Below are 25,332 nucleotides of genomic sequence, written 5' to 3' on the forward strand. Positions count from 1 at the left end.
GGCCGTATTATCAAAACTTCGTAAGTACGCAAAATCGACTTACGAGTGGCGTTGCTATGACAACGTAGTACTAGCGGTGGTATTATAGAAACATTTGAGCGGGAAAAAAATTTAGGCTTTTAGCTAAGACTTGCGTACGAAAGTTTTGATAATGCCAAAATTAGGGTGTATTTACATACCACAGAACTTTTTTGTCGTAAGTACAAAAAGTTACGAAGTTTTGATAATACGACCCCTGGTCCATGAAGTTATTGCCGGTGAAGGAACAGTAGAATTGGTACCTCAGCAGTACCAGCACCAAATTCTGCCAAACCAAAGGAACAGTAGAATTGGTATCACAGCAGCACCAGCACCAAATTCTGCCAGCAGTACACAGTTGTTACTCTCGGTGGTAACATGGTCGTAACAATGAACAAATACTCTATAAATACTCTATAAATACTCTAACAAATCTCTAACAAATACTCCATAAATCGAACCCAAGAAGGATTGAGACATTGTGGTTCCCGATGTTTGCGAAGCAACCCGCCTATTGAGGACGACGAAGGCGGCGCATCAGCATGACCTAGGACAGTTACGTCTAAAACTTGTGCTAAATTTATCAGGTTTGTGCAATCTAGGATAAAATTAAATCAAGTTATTTACGTGCATGTGATATCTCCGGTAAACTGTTTACGACTCGCCAATAGCAGATTACTTTAAAAAATAATACCGCTGTGAAATACTTCGATGGATTATGCTGGAGGTGGATTATGCTGGATAAATGCTGGAGGTGGATTATGCTGGAGGTGGATTATGCTGGATAAATGCTGGAGGTGGATTATGCTGGATAAATGCTGGAGGTGGATTATGCTGGATAAATGCTGGAGGTGGATTATGCTGGATAAATGCTGGAGGTGGATTATGCTGGAGGAATGCTGGAGGTGGATTATGCTGGAGGTGGATTATGCTGGATAAATGCTGGAGGTGGATTATGCTGGATAAATGCTGGAGGTGGATTATGCTGGATAAATGCTGGAGGTGGATTATGCTGGATAAATGCTGGAGGTGGATTATGCTGGATAAATGCTGGAGGTGGATTATGCTGGATAAATGCTGGAGGTGGATTATGCTGGATAAATGCTGGAGGTGGATTATGCTGGATAAATGCTGGAGGTGGATTATGCTGGATAAATGCTGGAGGTGGATTATGCTGGATAAATGCTGGAGGTGGATTATGCTGGATAAATGCTGGAGGTGGATTATGCTGGATAAATGCTGGAGGTGGATTATGCTGGATAAATGCTGGAGGTGGATTATGCTGGATAAATGCTGGAGGTGGATTATGCTGGATAAATGCTGGAGGTGGATTATGCTGGATAAATGCTGGAGGTGGATTATGCTGGATAAATGCTGGAGGTGGATTATGCTGGATAAATGCTGGAGGTGGATTATGCTGGATAAATGCTGGAGGTGGATTATGCTGGATAAATGCTGGAGGTGGATTATGCTGGATAAATGCTGGAGGTGGATTATGCTGGATAAATGCTGGAGGTGGATTATGCTGGATAAATGCTGGAGGTGGATTATGCTGGATAAATGCTGGAGGTGGATTATGCTGGATAAATGCTGGAGGTGGATTATGCTGGATAAATGCTGGAGGTGGATTATGCTGGATAAATGCTGGAGGTGGATTATGCTGGATAAATGCTGGAGGTGGATTATGCTGGATAAATGCTGGAGGTGGATTATGCTGGATAAATGCTGGAGGTGGATTATGCTGGATAAATGCTGGAGGTGGATTATGCTGGATAAATGCTGGAGGTGGATTATGCTGGATAAATGCTGGAGGTGGATTATGCTGGATAAATGCTGGANACTCAGACGAGCGTGACACGAACTCAGACGAGCGTGACACGAACTCAGACGAGCGTGACACGAACTCAGACGAGCGTGACACGAACTCAGAAGAGCGTGACACGAACTCAGACGAGCGTGACACGAACTCAGAAGAGCGTGACACGAACTCAGACGAGCGAGACACGAACGCTGACCAGCGTGACACGAACGCTGACCAGCGTGACACGAACTCAGGCGAGTTCGTGTCACGCTGTCACTCAGACAATTTCCTGCCCTAATGCTTCATCATCAACATGGATTGCCAAATTCTATGGATTGCCGAGTTCTCACAGAAAGACCGATTTAGCCTGTTGAATATTCGCATTAAAATTGCCAAGTGGTTACCAGCAAACATGCCGCGATGGTAGATTTAATGCTTGGAACGCAGCACGTTAGGTAAAACTCTTCTGAGTCTAGAAAAGCTACTGAACGTATCCATTTAGTACGGCAGGTCTATACATGTTCTTACTGGGAAAACGGGCCAAATTTCTTCGTTTCACATCAAATAGTTTTAAAATATATAACGCATTGTTGATTGTCACGTGGCTTACTATACAACTCATGGAGTAAAGCGAGACTCCGCCAAGATTCAGCCCAACAACATGAGATAAAAATAACCGAGTAGAGTTATAACTCACCGAGTAATGTGAGGCTTTTCTCCATGAGTTTATAAGCGAGTAGAGGTATAACTCACCGAGTAATGTGAGGCTCTTCTCCATGAGTTTATAAGCGAGTAGAGGTATAACTCACCGAGTAATGTGAGGCTCTTCTCCATGAGTTTATAAGCGAGTAGAGGTATAACTCACCGAGTAATGTGAGGCTCTTCTCCATGAGTTTATAAGCGAGTAGAGGTATAACTCACCGAGTAATGTGAGGCTCTTCTCCATGAGTTTATAAGCGAGTAGAGGTATAACTCACCGAGTAATGTGAGGCTCTTCTCCATGAGTTTATAAGCGAGTAGAGGTATAACTCACCGAGTAATGTGAGGCTCTTCTCCATGAGTTTATAAGCGAGTAGAGGTATAACTCACCGAGTAATGTGAGGCTCTTCTCCATGAGTTTATAAGCGAGTAGAGGTATAACTCACCGAGTAATGTGAGGCTCTTCTCCATGAGTTTATAAGCGAGTAGAGGTATAACTCACCGAGTAATGTGAGGCTCTTCTCCATGAGTTTATAAGCGAGTAGAGGTATAACTCACCGAGTAATGTGAGGCTCTTCTCCATGAGTTTATAAGCGAGTAGAGGTATAACTCACCGAGTAATGTGAGGCTCTTCTCCATGAGTTTATAAGCGAGTAGAGGTATAACTCACCGAGTAATGTGAGGCTCTTCTCCATGAGTTTATAAGCGAGTAGAGGTATAACTCACCGAGTAATGTGAGGCTCTTCTCCATGAGTTTATAAGCGAGTAGAGGTATAACTCACCGAGTAATGTGAGGCTCTTCTCCATGAGTTTATAAGCGAGTAGAGGTATAACTCACCGAGTAATGTGAGGCTCTTCTCCATGAGTTTATAAGCGAGTAGAGGTATANTCCCTCACAAGCCTCCCCCTCACAAGCCTCACAGGATGGTACTGCTTGAGCAGGGTGTGCATCTGTTCGACCTCCTCGCTGGTGAGCGTCTTCAGGATGTGCATCTTGTCACTGGTGATGAAGAAATATTAACTCAATATTAATATTACTCAATAATAATATAATAATATTAAATTAATTAACTGAAAATAATTAATTAATTAATAATTAACAGTCGCTGGTGATGAAGAAGCTGGCGTCTCCACGGACACTGGCTGTGACCTGAACAATTAGACAAATTAATAACTAAATAAAAAGTTCCTACTATCTTTAGAGGAAACATTTCAGAGTCCAGCTTTTGGAGCAGGACTCCACTTTGGAAGAAAAGGTTTTGGAGTTCAACATTTGGAGCTGGACTCCGAAACGTTTTCTTTAAAAGATAGTATGAATTTTTGTGGAGTTTTCTTTGCTTTCAAGTTTTTAGTGAATTTACAATTCAAGCAAATGAGTGACATTATTAATTCATAATTAATACATGTATGCATCTATGTAGTCTCTGCTACACTGAAATAAAAAGTAAATTTATTCTAAATATCATGAAAATTTCAACCTCCTGCACCTGTAGTCTCTGCTACACTGAAATAAAAAAGTGAATTTATTCTAAATTTCATGAAAATTTCAACCTCCGTCACCCGTAGTCTCTGCTGCACCTCAATTGTTGGTGCGGTTGGAGGCCGCCAGAGTTCACTCATCACACCAGATCTCTGCTAATATCAAACCAAAACAAAAAATTCCTGATATGGCGCTAATATTACACTATAATAAGATATTCCTGTAAGATATTCATAATATTATTCAATATTATTCAGCAGGAAATTGTAGCAGAAGTCAAGACCTGAGAAATATCCAGCCCAGGAGGTCTCGAACTCACAACTCACTGCTACAATTCTGCTGTGCTTAACCGCCCGGCCTCCTTGCCGATTCTGACCACTGACCAGAAACTGGCGCACAGAGCTGGGATCGAACCCGCGCCTCTCTGCTCCAGTCATGGCACTCTGAACTTTAACCACTAGGCCACCCTGCCTGAATTGAAAACTTAATTAACCTCCCTTAATTGAAAACTAAGAAATGTAAAAAAACGGTAATAATTCCTATCGCAGGGTATTGATAACTACTTTATTCCAAAATTCAATCAAATCCATTCAGTATAGAAGGCTTTTGAGTGGTTAGGTTGAGCGTGTTAGTTAGGTTTTGAGTTTGAGTCCGCAGGCGTGCTCCCAGACGGGTCCGGAGAAGTGTCGATTCGTTCTATGAAGTCAAGTGCTTAAAACCATAGCGCCGGATATCAACAGCCATCAGCCAATGCTTGAACATGCCCGAGTTAATCATGGCCATACTACATCTGGCCTAACCTCTTCCGGCTTAACTGCATCTGGCCTAACCTCTTCCGGCTTGACTGCATCTGGCCTAACCTATTCTGGCTTAACTGCATCTGGCCAAACCTCTTCCGGCTTAACTGCATCTGGCCTAACCTCTTCCGGCTTAACTGCATCTGGCCTAACCTCTTCTGGCTTAACTGCATCTGGCCTAACCTCTTCCGGCTTAACTGGGGTCAGGGTGGCCTTAACACTGGGCAGGGTGGCCCAGTGGTTAAAGTTCAGAGTACCAAGATTGGAGCAGTGAGGTGCGGGTTCGATCCCAGCTCTGTTCGCCAGTTTCTGGTCAGAATTGGCAATCAGGCCGGGCGGTTAAGTGAAGAAAATTTGAAGCAGTGAGTTGGGAGGTCAAGCCCGCGACATACTGTGGATGGGGGCGCAGCCGTAGACGGCAGGCCACAAATTTTACTCTTATATAAGCCCTGAAGCCAACGCTTAGCTTCACCATGCATTAACTTTACTCAGCCTCAGATAGAAGCCGCAGACTACGCTTGAATCCCGTAATCCAGACAAGCGACACACTGCCGAAAGATAATAGCGCCATAGGTCTTCAGCCAATGCTTAAGCATGCTCGCTCATAAGCAGGCAGTTCCCCATCCTGCTGTACCTACTCCGGCCTAACCTCTTCTGGCCTAACCTATTCACGCTGTCCCGCCTCACAACCTTCTTTCAGCCAATGACTGGCTCTATACCAGCACAATTGGACCGCCTTTCTAACTTCTTGCAGCCAATGAGGTTAGGTAAGGTCCGCTCAGGTTGGTTTTGGGTGAAGGAAGGTTGAAGCTGGACGGCTCCCAACTTTGAGAGTGAGACCTCCAAAATAAGGACATATTACAACGAAAGAAGGGGGAGACTGTGCAGGATTCCCCCATTTAATAACCGAGCCGCGGCCAGAGTACAGACCTGTCTCTTATACACATCTAGATGTGTATAAGAGACAGATCTACACCTGTGCAGTGACGCAGTGAGTGATCTACACCTGTGCAGTGACGCAGTGAGTGATCTACACCTGTGCAGTGACGCAGTGAGTGATCTGTATTAATAATGTCCATTATTTACGTACGTGTACTATTGGCTCATTAATTCCATTAACTAATTGTCTTCCATTATTAACTGTTAGCCACAGCAGCCATTAGCCCTGCCTTGTGTAGGGTTAAGTCAAGATCCTAAATCCTAACCATAATCATAATAAACTCTAAGGTATTATATATAAATAAAATAACGAATCATTGATATTCACTATATATATAAAAGTCAAAAAATTATTGAAAAACAGAAATAGACTTTATTACTTCCGACTTTTGGCGAATTTCAGCCTCGTTAAGACTATTCCATTCAGCCTTCATTAAAAATGTATAGAAAAAAGAATAAAATAAGTTTTTAATTATGCCTTAAATGAAAACAATAAATTTCGCAGGCCAAGTCCAGGAAAATGTACAACAGAAATCCGTAATAAAAATATTCAAGAACAACGGCAAAGTCTTACAAAAAATTAATAAATAATAATAATCGAAATAAATCTGCATAATAAAGCTTGAAGATAAATGAAAGGCTAGCACCCATACTGAAATACTGCAGTGCACTAAAACCATACCTAAATAATTTTATTATCTTCACATCAATGTTTACGTTTCCTAACCCCAGTTGTTCTGATATCTTCATCATTTTCAGAAATTTCTAAGGGGTCCTCATTTTGAGCTTGTTTTTGCGGCAGAATTTGGTCCGTTTTTTCGTTCCTCGAACTTTCAAAAACGCGGAATTCTTCATCGAACATTCGGCCTTCCGCATTTCCTGAGCTGTGCTTCCCATCCGAATTTTTCCGCCTGAAAAAATGTCCAATTCCTTGCAGATTTTCCACAATTCGGGGGTTATTTTCTTCCATATTTGCCTTGCCTTCATTACAAACACAAGTTAAACCATCAAAATTCTCTGCTTCATCAAAATTCTCTGCTTCATCAAAATTCTCTGCTTCATCAAAATTCTCTGCTTCATCAAAATTCTCTGCTTCATCAAAATTCTCGTCTCCGCGGCGCAGAAATTTCTCTTGGTCCGCTTTCCTCAGCACCGCAAGATCCTCGTCCGGTACATCGTCCCGTTGCCGTTGCCGGTACGTGTGCTCCAGTAACGGTACCACGCAGTGCCGGGGGAACCACCCGCGGTGCCGGACACGCTTCTTGCCACTACCGTTTCCGGTACCGCTGTACCGGGGCTGACAGTCACCGTACAGCCAGTACCTGGAAAGAAAAGTACTGTAAACAAAACAGAACAACACATGATTACTTTCCCTCTGATTCCTAAATGTGTTTGTACACTGAGCCACTAGTGGCGGCCAGTACAACTTTCATATATTAACTGCCACTATTTACCGCGCTACTGGCCTCTTGTTTAGAGGTTACTGGAGCAAATAGACGGAACACGTCCAACGTTACATCCGGGACCCGAGGGCGGGGTGACCTGCCTAGCGATGACTCGGAGACGGAGGACGACGAAGGCGGAACATCAGCTTGACCGTGGACTACGACGTCCTAAACTCATCACACAAGATCACACAAGCTCGTATAGGTTAGGCTAGATGAGGTTTGGCCAGATGAAGTATGGCCATGTTTTCCTTTGGCAAGCTTAAGTTGTGGCTGTGGACATCCGGCGCTATGGCTTTGAGCACTTGACTTCATGGGCCGTTAATCACTCTAGCGTTCTTACCTATGGAAAAGAATAAGAACCAAGTGTGAAGTTTGGCAATGCTGGCCTCCGGCATGCGCCTATTTGGTTATTCTGCAATGTTAAGAATAAGCGGGAGTTCTACGGCCTAATAAACGCTGAAACCGCTATAACTGCATCAGACCCAACCTGGTCCAAGCTAGACACGTTGCAACATTTCTTCACTTAAAACAAACCTAAGCGGCCCAAACCTAACCTCATTGACCGCAAGAAGATAAGAAGGCGCTTCAAAATATCCGGTATTGTTGATTCCCGGCAACGCTGAGCTCAGCTGATTATTGGATATGAAACTTCGATTGTTCCAGCCATTTATTAATTATGATTAACTATCCTGTGTGATCTACACCTGTGCAGTGACGCAGTGAGTGATCTACAGCTGTGCAGTGACGCAGTGAGTGATCTACAGCTGTGCAGTGACGCAGTGAGTGATCTACACCCTGTCTCTTATACACATCTAGATGTGTATAGCAGCAAAGCGCCGCCACACCTTTGCTTTCACTTCGCCCTCGGGTTTTGTGAGACCCTTAGACTTGCACACATGCTATACTCCTTGGCCCGTGTTTCGAGACGTGTTGGTTCTGAAATCTTGCAGCACCAACATGACAAATTTTCAATACATTTGGAATCTTGGAGCCAGATTGAGCATTTTTACAACAATTAGATAGAAGGAGCTTCATCTAGTGGGAATCTTGCAGTTCCAAAAATGGATGGAAACCTAGTCATGGCCCTGAAGCATTGTGGTAAAGGAGAACATTTCTTGTTGCCCTTCCTCTGGTTCATTCTTGAATGCTATAAGTAGACTAGTATCTAGTATGTATCTTGGACATCAGCATTACCATACATAAGAAATTGATTGAAATTTTGAGTAGTTCAGGAAATTAAAATGAACTGATTTTAATAACTCTTTGGTTTGCCACCATGCCCTGAAGCTAGATGTTTTTCATGCTAGATTCAAGTTTGACCCATAGGCAGATACAAGGCTACAAGCACTATTCTGGAAAATTGGCAAGGAGTCACCAATGAATTAAAGACAAAAACATCTATTCTTACAGTCAATTATAGCATTTGCCTGATTATTTTCCTTTAAAATAAGAAAAATGACCCATAACTTTTGGTAAATTCTGCCCAATATTCAAGATGGATAGAAGCATAATCAATAAAAAACAAAAATGCTGCTATCACAAAATTTACTCATCAATCAGTATAAATTTAACAATACAAACTATCATGCTTATTTGATTGCATGGATGCAAACAAGAGTTTTTAATCCTCCTTGAAATGGGGAAAGATCCAGAGCCCAGAGGAATGGATGAAACAGCCAGAGTAGTGAGTCATAGGCATTTGTGTCCAATTCATGGGTGATTTCTGCCCAATTTTCCAGTTAGGTTTAAGTCTAAAAGATTTCTTATTTACCAGGCTTATTGCCACTATGTTTGATAGCTATTTTTTGAATAACTGTTGATACTTGTCCCTCAGTGACTAAAATATTATCATTAACTAAAGCCTTTTCATCATTCATTCAATTGCATATTACATTATTAGCTTCCCCAAGACCAAGAGTAGTAACTGTACCATTACCATGTCCATGATACCATCTTCCAACTTCCATGGCTCCTGCTCAAAGTGCAATGGACCATGGGCGGGCCAAAAGCTGAGCCGGTAGCGGTAAGGCAGATGAACTCTCCGAAGTTCCGAACATCAATGATAGAACAACTTCAGCTTTTTCAAAGAAATAAAATAAGAACCAAAAATGAAAAAGAAATTTTTACCAATGCAGACTCATAAAACTCGAGGCTCTGAGTGTGCGGAACAGGAAGAAAGGCCAAACAGCCAGTCTGAGCCAGAGCCAGTTGACTTTAGCCAGACAGGCCCAGAGTGCCCCAGACTGGGACTGCTAGTTGAGTTTAGGAAGGAGCTAATTCAAGCTAAACTACTTATTATTTAAGTTATTAAGAGTGCCTATGAAATTTTGGCTCACAATAATAATTCTATTATGAATAATAATTCATAATACTGATAATAGGTCAAGTTACTTAGGTACTTTATAAACTCTAGAGTTTAGAGAACGAATTTAACACACGGGCTTTCGCAGTGAACGAAAATGAAAGTACTGACAAGTGACTATCTCCCGCTACGAGGGCTATGCCTACCGGTAAGAGTTATTATGTTATGGCGTCCGCCGCGAACGATCTCTGCAGTCTGCAGCGACAACGAACGTTTCCGATGTGCAAAAATGTCACTAATATATCATCAATTAGCATTAACGCACAAATGATAGTAACAATATTTCTATATTACATAAAAAAATAATTCTGTTACTCCTGCCGTTGATAATCCTTAGTTATTCTTCCATGCCTTAGGCATAGTTGCCATAGTAGTATACTAAATGCAAAGTTGAGAAAACCACCAACAAACGAAACAAACTCTCAGAAACTGCACCGAGAGTAAAGTTCAGTGAATCAAATTAATCGAAGCGACCAAACATTGATTAACTTATCGAAAAATGTAGACCGCGAGAGCTTCTTCTGGATTTAAATATTCACTGCGATGTGCCGAATGCCGATGTCAACGAACGTTTCAGTGCCACTACCAGTTTTCGATGTGCCATGTGCGTTTACAGTTTACTGCGTTTTCTAGCCAGAGGCATTGCGCACGGAGAATAAAGTCGCGTACGACAACAAAAACTAACATGATAAACTAATGTTTCTCAAATTTTCAGTAATATATAATGAATTTTCCACGCAGAAATTACTGAAACAATGTTTGTAACAGTCTACCTAAAAAGTATTAAATACGATAGGGCTACAAACAAATCGTTACTGTTGCCGTTATTATTTCTTCCTTATTCTTACATAAGTAAAAACATAGTTGAATAAACCACCAACAAACAAAAGAATGAAACATGCTCTCTTCTGTTGGTCTAAAATTTAGGAACTGAGTGCAGAACAATCGCTCCCACTCTCGTCTTGAGAAGTTGAATTGGTAGATATTAAACAACCAAAACAAAAATTGCATCATCACTGCTGCATGATTGCTGATATTTAACAAGTTTTGTTCATCGATCATTAGCGTATAGGCAAGAAAACTGCACCAGAGTAAAGTTCGGTAAATTATATTAATAGAAGCGAATAAACTTGATTAAATTATCAAAAAAGAAGCAAACCACGTGAGTTTTTCACTGGAATACTCCGCTCAACCAACCACAAGCAGCGAGTGCGTTATTGGAACTCACGCAGCAATACCAATACGTGACGTGAGTCTACGTCAGGCAGCCGTGTGTTTAAACGAGGTTTTAAACGTAGATTGAACAAAGGTTTTTTCATACAGTTTGCATCCCATGAAACTATTTCAGCTTAATTATTTAAAATGTTTTATTCATTAGTACGCTGCGATAGGAATTATTACAGATTTTTTACAGCACTTCGTTTTCAATTAAAACGAAAAAACGCTTTTTTAGGCAACACAAATAAGTGAACGGAATTGAAATGCTTGAACCTTGGGATATACAGTGGGGGGAAATAAATATTCGTACACTTGAAAAATCGTATTTTAATGTATGTAAGTACACAAACTTAACAGGAAAAGTGATTTAAATTATGTATAGAGACGCATAGTATTCAAAAATACAATCAAAAGAAATTAAATCTCAATGCAACAAAAAAACAATGCAACATGTTCACTTTTCGGGGTGAAAAAAGTATTCGTACAAAACAATAAATCCGCATTATTTTAATTTAATACTTGGTTGAATACCCTTTATTCAGCTCAACAGATACCAGTCTATTTCTATACGTCTCGACCAATGATTTGCAGATGCTGACTGGTATTTTATACCATTCTTCTTGGCACAACACCTTAAGATTCTCAATGTTTGTTGGGGACCTTTTCTTAATTTGAATCTTCAAATACCGCCACAAATTTTCAATCGGATTCAAGTCCGGCGACTGGCTTGGCCATTCCATAACGTGTACATTTCTATCAGCGAACCATTTCTTTGTGGATCTTGCAGTATGCTTAAGGTGCTTGTACACGGGGATAGTGCAGACGGCTAGTAAATCTGGCTAGTGACGGTCGCTTGGTGACTATCCGGCAAGTAAGCCTGTACACACGTGGAGAGTAGAAGGTGAAGCTATCTTCTCTTTCGCGCCCGCCAGTGCCTCATTAGAAGCCGTCGAGTGAGGTCTGCGAAGATGGTTAGTGGATCACCTTCAACAACTCGATTCTGTACGTCGTTTTTATACTATTTATTCTAGCCCTTGAAAATGCAGCGTCGGGAACAACTAAACCCTGACTAATAAGGTCTTCTTTCCGTTTCAAAATACTCGTTTCTCCCTTCCTTTTGTTGGAGTAACCATCATGGAAAACATTATACTCTAATTCATATCTTTGGAATATTTCAAAAATAATTGAATATCGTCTGGAATCCACTTAGTTTGTTTCTTCTTAGAAACATTACCGTTCAAGCAAGCCATGATTCACTTGATCCAAGATACTTCGCAAGAGCGGCACAGATGCTCTCACCATGGCTGCTTCAGCGCTACTAGCCATTTCTCCAGCAGTGTTGCCAGGTTTTTCTTTGCGAGAATACCAGATTGCCTAGCTCAAAATACCAGAAATATACCAGAAATTCTATCGTTCAAAAACAGACTAATACCTCCAAATTTAATAAAACTATTCGTCAGAAACGTTGGTTAGAAAAAAATTATCTTATGTACTGTGCAGCAGCAGTTATCTGGCTTGACGATAATTAGCTAAATTGAACACGTTATATTTTTTTCCCTCTGTTTGGAACATTTTGACACTTTTTTTCCTGTGTTTGATTACATTGACACTTTTTCCTTTTTCTATCAGTGTCATTGTGGCACTTTTTCCTCTTCGCTCAACATGAGCAAGCCACGGAATCAGGTCATCTTCCCTTTGCTTATTTTCGTACATGCTTGCATATTGCATTAATCTAACATTTCGGGTGTGATCACTTGTTGCGGTTGAGCAGATAGCTTTTGGTCCGAATAAGGGACTCCAGTACCGTAGTTGAAATTTTATTTTCCGTTGCTTGTTTTTCACATAGGTGACTTGTGAAAACACTTGCACCACGAATGCTTTGGAGACAGGTCAAAGTAGACAAGTGATGCAGTAGGCAGCCAGTTCCCTGAATGGATGATAATTATCAAGATCAGTGAAATGTTGAATGGCACCCCAGAATTCAAGTGGCACACTAGAATTCGAAACCACCAAACAAAAATGGTGGAGCTTGCGTCGCAGAGATCGGTTCGACATCCTCACTCGTCCTAGGCCATATCATCAGTTAATCACTGATCAGTAATCAATCGAGGATCATCACTCTCATGCTCATATTGCACTAAGCACTTCTGTTAAATGTTAACAATTAAATTGGGGTTATTTTATCAAAGCGGTAAACTCGAGGTTCCAAAAATGTCGGGAAACCTCTAGTCGCGCCACTCTGATGGTAATCTATATAATCCACGCCTACGTTGGACTGTTGGTGGAAATTCAAACTTCAGAGGTGGAACTTAATGCAGTAAATTTGCAGTAAGTCAGAAAATACCAGAAAAATACCAGATTTAGGCAAATATACCAGATCTAAAATGTTCATACCAGACACCTTCTGAAAATACCAGATTTGTGAAATCTGGTATAGAAATATACCATCTGGCAACGCTGTTCTCCAGCCAAGATATCAACACATCGTTGTCCCGCTCGGTCGCATCTCGGGCACTTGCCGGCGCATGCCTCTGAAGCGGCTGAACCCCTATACACGAGGCTAGTAGCGTGGACAGTTCATGCGCCGGATGAACTAGCGGCTAGTACTATCCCTGTGTACAGGCACCTTTAAGGCCCCACAGGGACAGCAGCACGACGGGCGCGTGGCCTGGGCCATACAGCAGGTACCTGCACAGCACCAACACGTTGAGGAGGCCCCACAGGGACAACGATGGCCCAGTGGACACTGACCATCGCCTGTAGAGGCCCGCAGGAGGCCCAGTGGACACTGAACATCGCCTGTAGAGGCCCCACAGGACAACAATGGCCCAGTAGACACTGACCATCGCCTGTAGAGGCCCCAGAAGACAACGATGGCCCAGTGGACACTGACCATCGCCTGTAGAGGCCCCAGAAGACAACGATGGCCCGGTGGACACTGACCATCGCCTGTAGAGGCCCCACAGGGACAAAGATGGCCCGGTGGACACTGACCATCGCCTGTAGAGGCCCCACAGGGACAGCAATGGCCCGATGGACACTAACCATCGCCTGTAGAGTCCCCACAGGACAATGGTGGCCCGGTGGACACTGACCATCGCCTGTAGAGGCCCCACAGGGACAACAATGGCCCGGTGGACACTGACCATCGCCTGTAGAGGCCTCACAGGGACAACGATGGCCCGGTGGACACTGACCATCGCCAGTAGAGGCCTCACAGGACAACGATGGCCCGGTGGACACTGACCATCGATTGTAGAGGCCCCACAAGATGCCCGATGGACACTGACCATCGCCTGTAGAGGCCCAGTGGACACTGACCATCGCCTGTAGAGGCCCCAGTAGACGGACGGGGCCAGGTGGACACTGACCATCGCCTGTAGAGGCCCCGCAGGAGGCCCAGTAGACACTGACCATCGCCTGTAGAGGCCCCAGTAGACGGACGGGGCCAGCACAAAAGTGGCCACCGCGCAGCCGACTACGGCGGACAGGAGGAAGAGGACAAAGTGCGCGTGGTTCTGATGGCCAACACAGTTGTTGATCCATGGACAGTGGTGGTCCATCTTAGGGATGCAGCGGCCACCTGGTGGACACAATTATTGGTACAAGGGATGGACATTTTGGCGGACATTTTTGCGGATAAAACAGTTTAGTGGCGGACATTTTGGCAGATATTTTAATGGTTAAAATACATTTAACGGACAGACGGACGGACATGAAGATTGACGGACATTTTGGTGGACAAAATACAGTTTAGTGGTGGACATTTTGGCAGACATTATAATGGTTAAAATACATTTAACAGACAGACAGACATGGACAGACAGACGGACAGACAGACGGACAGACGGACATGACGATTGACGGACATNCAGTTAGTCGGGTAGTCAGTTAGTCGGGTAGTCAGTTAGTCGGGTAGTCAGTTAGTCGGGTAGGCAGTTAGTCGGGTAGTCAGTTAGTCGGGTAGTCAGTTAGTCGGGTAGGCAGTTAGTATTTATTAAACTGTTTCTCGATCATGAACCTAATATCACTCTAGTTTGAAATTGTAAACTGATATTTATTTTTAGTCTGATCTTTACTGATATAAAATTAGGTTTTATCTACGTGATCTGATATTTTAATGAACTGATTGTTATATATTGCAAATTGCATATACAATATTAAATATACAAGTCATAAAAATATTAAATATACAAGTCCCGGTGACAATACACTATTAACAGTAAGTCTATACAAGATGCAGTAATAACACGTGTGTAGACAGTACACAGTAGACACTCACAGTAAGTCTATACAAGATGCAGTAATAACAAGTGCGTAGACAGTACACAGTATATACTCACAGTAAGTCTACACAAGATGCGGTAATAACACATGTGTAGACAGTACACAGTAGATACTCACAGTAAGTCTATACAAGATGCAGTAATAACACATGTGTAGACAGTACACAGTAGACACTCACAGTAAGTCTACACAAGATGCAGTAATAACACGTGTGTAGACAGTACACAGTATATACTCACAGTAAGCGTGTACTGTGTGCAGCCCTCACGTACTGGCCAGTAGATGCCGTCTCCTGGCGCTGTGCACCACACGTTTGCAAACACCTGTAAACAGGGGGCAGGTTACTGGGGGAGACCTGTAAACAGGGGCAGGTTACTGGGGGAGACCTGTAAACAGGGGCAGGTTACTGGGGGACACCTGTAAACAGGGGCAGGTTACTGGGGGACACCTGTAAACAAGGGCAGGTTACTGGGGGACACCTGTAAACAGGGGCAGGTTACTGGCTGACACCTGNTTGCTCCACGTGCCCAGGTGGTACAGGTACCTGCTGCAGGTTGCTCCACGTGCCCAGGTGGTACGGGTACCTGCTGCAGGTTGCTCCACGTGCCCAGGTGGTACGGGTACCTGCTGCAGGTTGCTCCACGTGCCCAGGTGGTACAGGTACCTGCTGCAGGTTGCTCCACGTGCCCAGGTGGTACAGGTACCTGCTGCAGGTTGCTCCACGTGCCCAGGTGGTACGGGTACCTGCTGCAGGTTGCTCCACGTGCCCAGGTGGTACGGGTACCTGCTGCAGGTTGCTCCACGTGCCCAGGTGGTACAGGTACCTGCTGCAGGTTGCTCCACGTGCCCAGGTGGTACAGGTACCTGCTGCAGGTTGCTCCACGTGCCCAGGTGGTACGGGTACGTGAAGGGCGGGAGGCGGGCGTCGGCGCGTCGATGGTTCGCCTTCTCCAGGATCCAGTCCTCGACGGCGGTGCTGTTGCGCACCACAGCGCGAACCTGGTAACAGTCAAGGGTTAATTATCATTATATTAAATATATTAATTGTATAACGCAGAAGTGTTAAGTTATTTATGATTAATTAAATATATTAATTGTACAACGTAAAAGTGTTGCGTCATTATTGTATAACGTAAATGTGTTACGTTACTTATAATTAAATAAAGAAATATCAATTGTATAATGTAGAAGTGTTACGTTACTTATAAAGCACGCCAAGCGCCTGGCACGAGTATAGCGTTACTTATAATTATATTAAATATATCAATTGTATAACGTATAAGTGTTAAGTTACTTCTAATTAAATTAAATATATTAAATGTATAACGTATAAGTGTTGCGTTACTTGTAATTAAATAAAGAAATATCAGTCGTATAACATAGAAGTGTTACGTCACTTATAATTAACAACAACAACACTTGGAAGCAGAGCAGAACATTTGCAATGAATGCAAGAACTTTCCTCGCTATTTCACACCAATAAATTGTTATTATAACCAATAATGGTGACTACAATAGCAACAATAATAGTGCTGGAAATAAGCTACAATAATAAGAACAACAACAAGACCTGGTGCCGGTTTTTTGCATAGATAAAAATATACGTATATTGTTATCAACAACAAGATAACATAATTCATATAAATTCAGTTATTCGTAAAGATAATAATATGAATATTAATAACAAAAACAACACCAAAAACAACAATAACAACAACAACCACAACAATAACAATACCTGGTGCAGTTTCTTCGCAGTGATAACATTATTCGTATATTGTTATCAGTAACATGATAACAATATTCGTATATATTCAGTTATCCGTAAGATAACAACAATAACAAGACCTGGAAGTATAGCAGGAGGCCCACGGCGAGCACGACGCCAATGGCGAGGCCCAGCACGAACATGTTGATGAGGAGGCCCCACAGGGAGAGCAGCACGACGGGCGCGTGGCCTGGGCCATACAGCAGGTACCTGCACAGCACCAACACGTTGAGGGCCCCACAGGGACAGCAGCACGACGGGCGCGTGGCCTGGGCCATACAGCAGGTACCTGCACAGCACCAACACGTTGAGGAGGCCCCACAGGGACAACGATGGCCCAGTGGACACTGACCATCGCCTGTAGAGGCCCGCAGGAGGCCCAGTGGACACTGAACATCGCCTGTAGAGGCCCCACAGGACAACAATGGCCCAGTAGACACTGACCATCGCCTGTAGAGGCCCCAGAAGACAACGATGGCCCAGTGGACACTGACCATCGCCTGTAGAGGCCCCAGAAGACAACGATGGCCCGGTGGACACTGACCATCGCCTGTAGAGGCCCCACAGGGACAAAGATGGCCCGGTGGACACTGACCATCGCCTGTAGAGGCCCCACAGGGACAGCAATGGCCCGATGGACACTAACCATCGCCTGTAGAGTCCCCACAGGACAATGGTGGCCCGGTGGACACTGACCATCGCCTGTAGAGGCCCCACAGGGACAACAATGGCCCGGTGGACACTGACCATCGCCTGTAGAGGCCTCACAGGGACAACGATGGCCCGGTGGACACTGACCATCGCCAGTAGAGGCCTCACAGGACAACGATGGCCCGGTGGACACTGACCATCGATTGTAGAGGCCCCACAAGATGCCCGATGGACACTGACCATCGCCTGTAGAGGCCCAGTGGACACTGACCATCGCCTGTAGAGGCCCCAGTAGACGGACGGGGCCAGGTGGACACTGACCATCGCCTGTAGAGGCCCCGCAGGAGGCCCAGTAGACACTGACCATCGCCTGTAGAGGCCCCAGTAGACGGACGGGGCCAGCACAAAAGTGGCCACCGCGCAGCCGACTACGGCGGACAGGAGGAAGAGGACAAAGTGCGCGTGGTTCTGATGGCCAACACAGTTGTTGATCCATGGACAGTGGTGGTCCATCTTAGGGATGCAGCGGCCACCTGGTGGACACAATTATTGGTACAAGGGATGGACATTTTGGCGGACATTTTTGCGGATAAAACAGTTTAGTGGCGGACATTTTGGCAGATATTTTAATGGTTAAAATACATTTAACGGACAGACGGACGGACATGAAGATTGACGGACATTTTGGTGGACAAAATACAGTTTAGTGGTGGACATTTTGGCAGACATTATAATGGTTAAAATACATTTAACAGACAGACAGACATGGACAGACAGACGGACAGACAGACGGACAGACGGACATGACGATTGACGGACATTTTGGTGGACAAAATACAATGAAGCGATGAACATGAACATAATTACTAATGATCACTTAAATATAATTGATATTAATTAGTTGACTTTTGAGTTAATGGTCATAATACACAGCTAAATATTAATTAAACCATACAAAAAAATTCTGATTTTTTATCAATGGTAAATTAACAACATTCATTATTTCATATAATAAATCAAATAAATATTTTATGTAATAAAATAACCCAGCATAAAATATTACACATAACACTTCATTAACATAAAAAATTGTATTAATACTAATAACAAACTATTACAACAATAGTTACTGCAATATAGAATAATATTATACACAGAATAGAATATAATTAATAATAATAATGAATAATAAACATACTCTATCTGCAGTGTATGTTACTTGTATTCAATAAAAGTGCATACAATAATCTAACAGTATTATATAATATATAATTAAGATAATAATAATAATAATATAATAAATAATAATGTATAATAAACGTACACTGTCTGCAGTGGTGAGCTCTGGGAGGCTTGTAGGCGCTGCAGAGGCTGCAGTGCTGCAGATACTGCGTGTCCTGTAGGTCACTCTGCACAGTACACTGATACTGTACATACTGTACATATACTGACCACTTCTCCCCCCTTGATCCACTTCTCCCCCTTGACCCACTTCTCCCCCCTTGACCCACTTCTCCCCCCTTGACCCACTTCTTCCAGCGAGTCACGGTGACCGTGTCCCCCACGCTGAGTGGTATGCGGGGGTCGTCGGTGCAGGGGGGGTGGAGGGGGACACACAGCCCGTGGGTCACGGGGACCCACGCCCCCCCGTAGCCCCGCACCACCGCACACTGCACAGCCCGCGCCCGCTTGGAGGACTTTTGCTCCAGCTGCTCCACCTGCGAGGGGTGGGGGTTAAGTACTGGGGGTGAGGGGGGTTAGAACTGGGGGCAAGGGCGTTCATTTCATTGATCTCATGTGCTTACTAAAAGCCACGTCTGGAGCAGCCGCCTCAGTAACATTGATGTCGGACCTTAACTTCAGCGGTAGCGATGTAGTACATGGTCAGGTCTGAGCGGCTGTGAACGGGTAGTCAGTTAGTCAGGTAGTCAGTTAGTCAGGTAGTCAGTTAGTCGGGTAGTCAGTTAGTCGGGTAGTCAGTTAGTCGGGTAGTCAGTTAGTCGGGTAGTCAGTTAGTCGGGTACCTAGTCAGTTAGTTAGATGTGTATAAGAGACAGCTGCACATATACTGCACATATACTGCGTGTCCTGTAGGTCACTCTGCACAGTACACTGATACTGTACATATACTGCACATATACTGCGTGTCTTGTAGGTCTCTCTGCCCAGTACACTGATACTGTACAAATACTGCACATATACTGCCAATTGATGTAATTCAGCTCATGCGCAGTATCTTTGACAGTTACTGCACAGTTATCATGACAACTGGGCTAGTGTAAAATAACTGTGGAACTTGACAGTTACTCAACACTTCGCAGTTAAAAGGAGTCACGACTAACACGAGGCCGAATAAATTGAAGCTCAGAAAATCAAGTTTCAATAAGCTTGGCTTTAGCAATGTTGTATAAAAAATGTATAAGTTTCATGAGTACGCAATGTTGTCCAAAATGGCTTCTGGAATCTGACAAACATTATTTGCAATAACATTATGTTGATAACACTTCTAATCAATTTAACTTGTTGAATCTCATTCAACTTGTCTCTTTGCTATTTCTATTTCAGTTGTTTTAATTATTTCTTCAGACAACTACTTTTATACTTCAGACGAAATTAATTCTAATGAAAGATGTATAGTAAAGTTTGCAATAAATGTATCATGAGACTCCAAATGGGCCACATAAGCATAATCAAATAGGGCCCAGTGCAAGGGCCCCCCTCCTTGGAGCATAACCTACCGGGGCCCAGTTAGCAGGCACGGCCCCAGGGCCCCCCTCCTTGGAGCATAACCTACCGGGGCCCAGTTAGCAGGCACGGCCCCAGGGACCCCTCCTTGGAGCATAACCTACCGGGGCCCAGTTAGCAGGCGCGGCCCCAAGCCCCCCTCCTTGGAGCATAACCTACCGGGGCCCAGTTAGCAGGCACGGCCCCAGGGCCCCCCCACATGGCCCGCAGGTAGAAGTACAGCGTGGCCGAGGACAGCAACAAGAAGACCGTCAGAACGTACGGGGACACAAGGCTCCACACGGTCCGGTCTGGCTCACTCCGCTCTGTTGGAGTTAAAATGTTTTTATTTCCTTGTTATAGACATTTAATTCATGATGTAAACTGTGTTAAAACATTCATGATGTAAACTGTGTTAAAACATTCATGATGTAAACTGTATTGAAACATTCATGATATAAACTGTACTGAAACACTCATGATGTAAATTTGTATCAGTTCATCTAAAAACATTCAGGGTGTAACATGAGTCTACATCTAGCGGCATTACTGATGTTACATGTAAGACTACAAATTAAAACATTCAATATGCCATATAATAACTCATGTCAAATTATAAAAAAATTATTGATGTAATATCATTTCATGGTTCAGGCAGATATCACTACATTGATAGAAGATATTCTCTCTGCATGGGTCTCTGCTTCCATGGTTCTTACAATAAGACATAAATCACATTTATATGTACCTGTTTGGTGATATACCTAGTAATAGATAATTATATAGTAATAGATTATTACAAAGATGGCTTGGAGACCATACTGAAAAGGCAATAATTATTTACAGGGGGCCTTGCACTAATGAAAGATTTGCAACATTTGAAAGGCTCATAAGGCATATATTGAAGAATTTACTAAAGGATATTTTTGTATTTATTTTTTGACAAGGGCAGTGGATCTTCAACATACTGCAAAAAAGCAAACTGGAACATAAATAACAATTATAAATCTACATATTTACTCTTTCAGTTTTGCCAATTAGTAGTTTTTTCCCTATAAATTAGAACTTTAACAGATCCTACACGTTAGATATTTGTAAAAATCCATATAAACAACTACTATGAAAGAGAGAAATGAGACATATTAAGACATTCATTATTTAAACTGTACTGAAACATCCATGATGTAAACTGTTTAACATTCATGATGTAAACTGTATTGAAACATTCATGATGTAAACTGTACTGAAAAATTCATGATGAAAACTGTATTGTAACATTCATGATGTTAACTGTATTGAAACATTAATGATGTAAACTGATCCTACATGTTAGATATTTGTAAAAATCCATGTAAACAACTAGAATGAAAGAGAGAAATGAGGCATATTAACAAAAAACAATATTTCAAAATAGAGAATAGTCTAAATTACGATGATCATGCAGCTGGCCTCTACCATCAAGTTGCGTGGCGGTCCTGGCCAGGTTGAGGAAAGCGTCCCGATGGTTGTGCCATTGCCCGAGGCAGGACACGGTGCACAGGGAGATACTTCCAATGATACCTGGAACATGTGATGTGATGATGAACTTTGCAAAGTAAGATGATCATGATGATACCTGGAACATGTGAGATGATAATGAACTTTGTAAAGCAAGATGATCATTATGATACCTGGAACATGTGATGTGATGATGAACTTTGCAAAATAAGATGATCATTAGGATACCTGGAACATGTGAGATGATAACGAACTTTGCAAAGTCAGATGCTCACAATTATGCCTGAAAGCAATGAGATGATAATGAACACCCGATCAATGCAAAGGAAAATGCTCATGACGATGAACTCAAGATCATTGTCATCAAAATCTATGTCTACAGAAAATCTTTAGCAACACATTTGTCTTTGACTGCCTCATAACATATATTCTTGGAAAGAATTCTTGAAGGTTTAGCTGATTCTAGCAAGCATTGTAGCAACAGAGATTGTATAGAATCTAGTTTATTCTAATTTCCAGACTTCCTTTCTACACTTTATTCTATATAATATGTACCTATTTTAATGCTGGTGTTGATGATACCTACTAGCCCACTTATGGAACTCAATAGTTAAGATGACAAAAAAATCTTGTTTTCCACTATGCTGGCATCAAATCCTCACTAATAATGGAAAAATTTCGAGTTTAAAATAAAAATCTGATCTTGAGAACAAAATTGTCAAACTCTGTATAGTATAGTGCTAGTACTGCATTTTTCTACATATTTGTGAAATCTTGCAGCTCTAATGAAAGCTATTTCTAAATTTGGTTTTTCATGGCCAGATTGAGCACTTTTGTTATAAGTTACAGTGGAGGTAATTTAGTGGAAATTTCAGGGCTGTGAAAATGGCAAGTAAGCCTTAGTTGCAGCTGGGAGGTCAATATATTTCATGCCCATTAGAACTATTTTCTAAAATTGAATTGACTTTCTTGTTGAGTTAAAGTCCGAATCAGAAAATTGGATAGAAGCCACTTGCAAATGTGACAAAAAAACAAACGCCATTTCTGCGTGGACTATTTTACCAATTCTTATGGCCTTTGCTTGACTTTCTTGGGAAATGTTTAGAAAATTACCACATTTTTGCTGATGATTCTTGAAAGTTACATACACAAGAATAACATTTATAGGTAATTTATAAATGGTTATGCTTAACATTACAGATTTGTAGTTGTATCCATTCTAGAAAATTGGGCAGAAGCCATACATTAATAGGACAAAAACATACAAGTATGTAATTGCTTTCATTTGTTTTTAGGAACCTTGACTAATTTATTTCATTGAGAATAAAAAACTAAATTTTTGCCTACAATTTTTTTAAATTGCCTTTGAAACAGTAGTTTTCACCTATAATTTTTAAAATTATATTCAACATTCCAGATTGGATTGGAACATTCTAAATTGGACCAATGTCATCAGTCATCACAGTCAAGTATCAACCCAATTTGGATTTTGGAATATTCAGCAGAAGTTTTCTAAAAATGCAAGTAAAAATTATCCTCATAGACATAGTTTCACATGTGATTTTCAAAAATTGCAGATTAAAATCAGCAGTTCTTCTTATTTTCCTTCAAGGAAATTTAAAAAGTGACATAGGAACAGGTGAAATTGGCCAGATTGATTGTATTTTTGTCTGATTCACCAATAGCTTTTGACTTCTGTCAAATTTCCTACTTTTATTATTACAAATATTTCCAAAAAAAAAATCAGTTAATGTTGGTTCATCACAACTTGACAGTTGACAATGACTACTGTGCTGATACTACAAAATTTAGTAGAGAAATTTCCAAATAATTTCTGAGCAGAATTGACAGGATAGCAATTAGGAATATTAGCTGGAAATAAAGCAACAAAAACCTTTTAAAATATTGGATAAGAGTAGATATAAACATCCAATTTTTCTTATATTTTTTCAAGAAATTAAGAGAAGGCCATAAGAACAAGTAAACTTGGTCAAATTTACAAGTAATTTTGTCCATTTCATGGAGGGCTTCTGTCCATGTTTGGTATCAGAGGTCTGCACTCTGCTCTGACTGTCTGACACCAATTTAAAATAAAATGACTAAAACTTACAGAATTCAGATTCAGTGTGGCTCAGTCAGCCTCAGTGGCTGTTAATGATATTATACTCACAGAGAGTAATTAATGGTCCCCAGTGTAGTATCCTTAATAATTCGTACTTCGGCATACTAGTAATTTAATTATTCAAACAACTATTTACCATTACAGAATTTACAGTATTCCTTAACTAGTTAGTCTACTTTTGAATTCAGCCAGACGGCAGACGGCGATCTTGAATTTCGCATAATGGATAAAATGATGACTGTTAAAAGCACCATAAATAACCTGACACAAGTCACTTGTTTAATCAAGACACAACATTCACAGCACACTGGCACAGGATATGGGATTTTTGGTCCAGTTTCAAACTTGTGGCGGACACCGCGTAGTCACCCCCCTGAGCTCTGACGTCTATCAGGCTGCATTGGGAAGTGGAAGTTTTGTTTACAACTTCGACGTTGAGCACAATTTAGAATGTCAATTGCTTGCAGTAATGAGCGGGACACAGATGAGCAAAGCGGTAATTCGATGAGGCATATTCGAAATCTGATTCATTCTAATTCACGATGTGCATAATACATGGCATTAACAAATTTAAATTAATTTTATTGCAGGCTAAGTAATAAACTTTACAATAAAGTTATTAATAATTAAAATGTGAATAAAACTTTACAATTGAGTTTTCAAAAATATATCATTTATATAAACGACCTCTATTACCTTTGTCAGAATTTAAGCAGTGGTGACATGAGCTAACTGCGAGGCGACAAATTTATTTAAATTTTTTTGTGAAGCAATAGTGGAAAGTAAGGTCGGTGAGCGCATGACTGAATTAATATATTAATATTAAATCAGCCATAGGTGAGTGAAGGTAATACAGTACAATTTGGGGCGGCATGACAGCTCGAGGTAAGGATAGAAATAATATACGTTTAAAAATTAATTTTTAAAGACAACACTTCCAAAGAATCCAGTGTCTCCAATCTTACAAATGTACAATGAATTTCTCATTTAATTTTCAAATTAAAAAATTAGTTTTTCAATTTTTTTAATATATAAATTTTTAATATATATAATTTTTTTTAAAATTATTTATTCTATTAATTGATTCACACACAAGTGTGCAAAATTTCAGATCAATCAGACAGGTAAAAGTGTGTCAGATATCAGTTATAAGATTTGGAGCTGACAAAATTATTTTTTCAATTTTTTTAATATTGAAAAAAAATTTTTTTATTTAATTTTTAAAATCTTTTATTTTGACATTTGATTCATGCATTTTCTCCAACTTTACACAAGTGTACAAAATTTCAGATCGATAGGATAAGTAGAAGTGTATTAAATTTAGATTACAAGATTTGTAGCAGACAGACAGACAAACAAGAAGTGAAGTTAAAGAGAAGTGTTGTAAAAAGTAGAGATAAACCCTGTTAAAGTTATTTAGTCGGAAAGAAATTTAATCTATTATTGTTGCGTAGTTTCCTACGTATTGCTCTATAATATGGTTATCTATATTAAATGCGAGAAACTCTTGGGTATCGACTG

At 41.4% G+C, this 25,332-nt stretch overlaps 2 protein-coding genes across 2 annotated transcripts; both read right to left on the bottom strand.

The window, feature by feature from the left end:
• Positions 1 to 928: 928 nt before the first annotated feature.
• LOC108667805 (extensin-3-like) lies at positions 929 to 3,511 on the bottom strand. Its single transcript, XM_018154876.1, has 2 exons — positions 3,431 to 3,511; positions 929 to 2,089 (listed from the first exon to the last, which is right to left on the bottom strand). Exons 1-2 carry the CDS (start codon positions 3,509 to 3,511, stop codon positions 929 to 931), a joined length of 1,242 nt encoding a protein of 413 aa, XP_018010365.1.
• An 11,351-nt stretch (positions 3,512 to 14,862) lies between these two features.
• LOC108667806 (palmitoyltransferase ZDHHC6) lies at positions 14,863 to 24,242 on the bottom strand. Its single transcript, XM_047881472.1, is given in 10 exon segments — positions 14,863 to 14,871; positions 15,289 to 15,372; positions 15,914 to 16,048; positions 16,898 to 17,106; positions 17,740 to 17,824; positions 17,826 to 18,001; positions 18,793 to 18,877; positions 20,373 to 20,518; positions 21,642 to 21,752; positions 23,860 to 24,242. Coding segments are annotated over 10 exon segments (1,095 nt in total). The 5' UTR covers positions 23,915 to 24,242.
• Positions 24,243 to 25,332: the final 1,090 nt, after the last annotated feature.

Source organism: Hyalella azteca, unplaced genomic scaffold (assembly GCF_000764305.2).
Source record: "Hyalella azteca isolate HAZT.00-mixed unplaced genomic scaffold, Hazt_2.0.2 contig8055, whole genome shotgun sequence".
NCBI lineage: Eukaryota > Metazoa > Arthropoda > Malacostraca > Amphipoda > Hyalellidae > Hyalella > Hyalella azteca.